We start from the raw sequence: 2,396 nt of genomic DNA, 5'->3' as shown, positions 1-2,396 counted from the left end.
GTGAGCGAACCAGCCATCCCTATGTGGGATCCGAACCCGGGGCCTTGGTGTTATCAGCACCGCACTCTACCGAGTGAGCCACGGGCCGGCCCAAGAAATGGCAGATCTAAAGCAAACAGATTCTCCCCCAGCCTTCTATTTGACATCCCCACCTCTCCTGGACCTCACCACTGGGGAGAAGCCAGCCAGCTCTGCCTCACTTTCACTCTCTGTCTCTGCTAATGGCTCATCACCTCCTGGGGGTGCGCTCTTCCCTTGCCGCTCTAGAGAAACAAGAGCAACAGAACAGTGACCAACAGGGACAACGATATGGGACAGACATGACCAAAGAACTGGAGATCTAAATTCCAGGGCATTTCACAAACCATAAGCCAAGGCCCTCCTTGGCATTTTCACCCTCCTGGGTTAAGGAAGCCACTTACTCCTCTTGTCGTGTTTGTGATGCAGGGCATCAGCTTCTGCCTTCATGCTGTAGTCCAGCTGCATGAGCAGGGGCTCAAGGCGTGTGTACATCCTCTGGATCAGCTCATGATAAACCACCAGGGGCCACAGCAGGATACTCAGCACTATAGGTTAGAAAGCCCACTGAGAGCTCCCTATGCCATTTCCTGAGGGCTCTTATTCAACTAGTCCCTAAATAGGAAGGGCTGAAGGCAAACGAAGTTGTTTCCCAAGGCTGTGCCAACCTGTTCCCTCCACATCCACTGCCCTCCTCCCAGGATGACTCTTCCACTGTTACTAACACTACAGCATTCCTGGAAACCACTACAAATCGGTAACTGAGTGAGAGCACTGTCTTCCCTCTGAGTCAGTCCAAGAAAAGAGAAAAAGGAGAGGGCTTTGGGAAGGGAAGGACTAAACCCTACTCACGGACTATGTAGGAAATCATAATTCCTGGAACATAGTGTCCCAGCACCGCCAGCACAGCACAGCCAGAACACACTCGAGCACAGAACTGCAAAGGAGAGCACAGAGTCTAAGAAGAACAGTGGGCTGAGATATTCCCGCTCATCTGGGTAAGAAACTACTGCTCAGCCGATGGAAGGAAAATATGTGCAGTAGGAATGCGATGATCCAGTCTAGGCAAGTAGTGCCCAAAACCACCAACTCAGGAGATTTGCAGGAGACACTATCAAACACTGTTCTGCCTTGGCAGGAGACAGTGACAGAACATCAGGAGCTTATTCCCTGAAGAGAGGCCTGCTTCTTGTATCAGGGACTAGCTGTCAATGTTGCCTCAAGAAAGCACCCAGGCCTCTTTCTTTAGGGTCTCCAACCAGGGAGTTCACATCACTCCTTCCCCCCATCTTTCCACTGCTACTCCCCTATGGGGCAGGGAACTATTATATCACATAGGAGAGGTTACCTGAGCTGGATTCTGCCTCTTGTACTGCAGCAGTTCCTGCAGGTGGATCTGGAAGGTGAGCCAGCTCTCAGCCAGGTATCTGCACAACTCAGGCACACTGAGCAGGTGCGGCCGGGCGCCTGACCCTGCGCCCTCACTGGGGAGACATGACATTATCTCTGGAGGCCTCAGACACCACCTTCCTAGGCAATCAAATCCCTCTGAGAATGCCAATAAGATCTTTAGCCTAAGGAAGCAGACAACCCCACCTCCCAAAAGGAGGCTATCCTGGGAAGTGAACTCCAGAGCACCCAACCCTTTGCCCCAAAAGGAGCAGGCACACAAACACCTATACAGGAGCCTAGGACCAAGCAAACTCCATGGATTGCTACCAGTCCATTCACTTTGCTGGGGCCTGTGCCTGCAGAAGCTGTAGCACTGCCCTGCTCCATTGTGACATCGGCACCAGCAAACAAGACAGGATTTGGGCATTTATCTTCAAGAGATGGCCTGCACTCACCTGTCAGAGTGTGGCTCCTCTGGGGATGATGCTATAGATAGAAGAGGAGGACAAATTATTGAGTGGTAGGGGCCCAGGAAGATACTCCCCAAGGCAGAAATAGTTGCCCTTTCTCTGCAGTGCTAGAGCACTTTCTTCTGTACCAATGGCAAGAAGTATTACACGCTATTGTTTATGTCTTTCTTTAACCTTTAACCTTTTCAAACACAGAAACATCTCATTCATATTTATATCCCAAACAACTCACACACAGCCTGGAAACCAGGTACTCCAAAATGTTTAGTAAGTAATATAGATAAGAAAAGCAACAACGCACTAATAATTACGCACCTTCTATCATCCAAGAACTACCATGAGTGTGTTAACATGCATTAACTCATTTAACCCTCACATCCCTATGAAGTAAATTCTATCGTGTCTGTTTCACAGATAAGGAAACTGAAATAGAGATTGAGCGACTTTCACGAGGTCACATACATGGTAAGTAAGAGAGTAGGGAACCCAGGCGATCTAGCTGCAGACTCCACAATC

The 2,396-nt window shown here is 49.6% G+C and overlaps 1 protein-coding gene across 1 annotated transcript in view; it reads right to left on the bottom strand.

Annotated features, from left to right (window-relative positions):
* Positions 1–168: 168 nt before the first annotated feature.
* The window catches only part of LOC103584113 (protein FAM134A), a gene marked incomplete at its 3' end in the record, with an annotated part of 4,326 nt that continues 2,098 nt past the window's right edge, over positions 169–2,396 (bottom strand). Inside the window, exons 3-7 of the mRNA XM_008565229.1 lie at positions 1,866–1,896; positions 1,367–1,502; positions 871–955; positions 423–566; positions 169–263 (exon numbers count right to left, since the gene is read on the bottom strand). Coding sequence (XP_008563451.1) covers positions 169–263; positions 423–566; positions 871–955; positions 1,367–1,502; positions 1,866–1,896 — 491 coding nt within the window. The remainder of the gene's footprint in view (positions 264–422; positions 567–870; positions 956–1,366; positions 1,503–1,865; positions 1,897–2,396) is intronic.

Source organism: Galeopterus variegatus, unplaced genomic scaffold (genome assembly GCF_000696425.1).
Source record: "Galeopterus variegatus unplaced genomic scaffold, G_variegatus-3.0.2 Scaffold44613, whole genome shotgun sequence".
Classification (NCBI taxonomy): Eukaryota; Metazoa; Chordata; class Mammalia; order Dermoptera; family Cynocephalidae; genus Galeopterus; species Galeopterus variegatus.
Note: the sequence above shows the minus strand (reverse complement) of the source record. Positions and strands in the feature narration are given on the sequence as shown.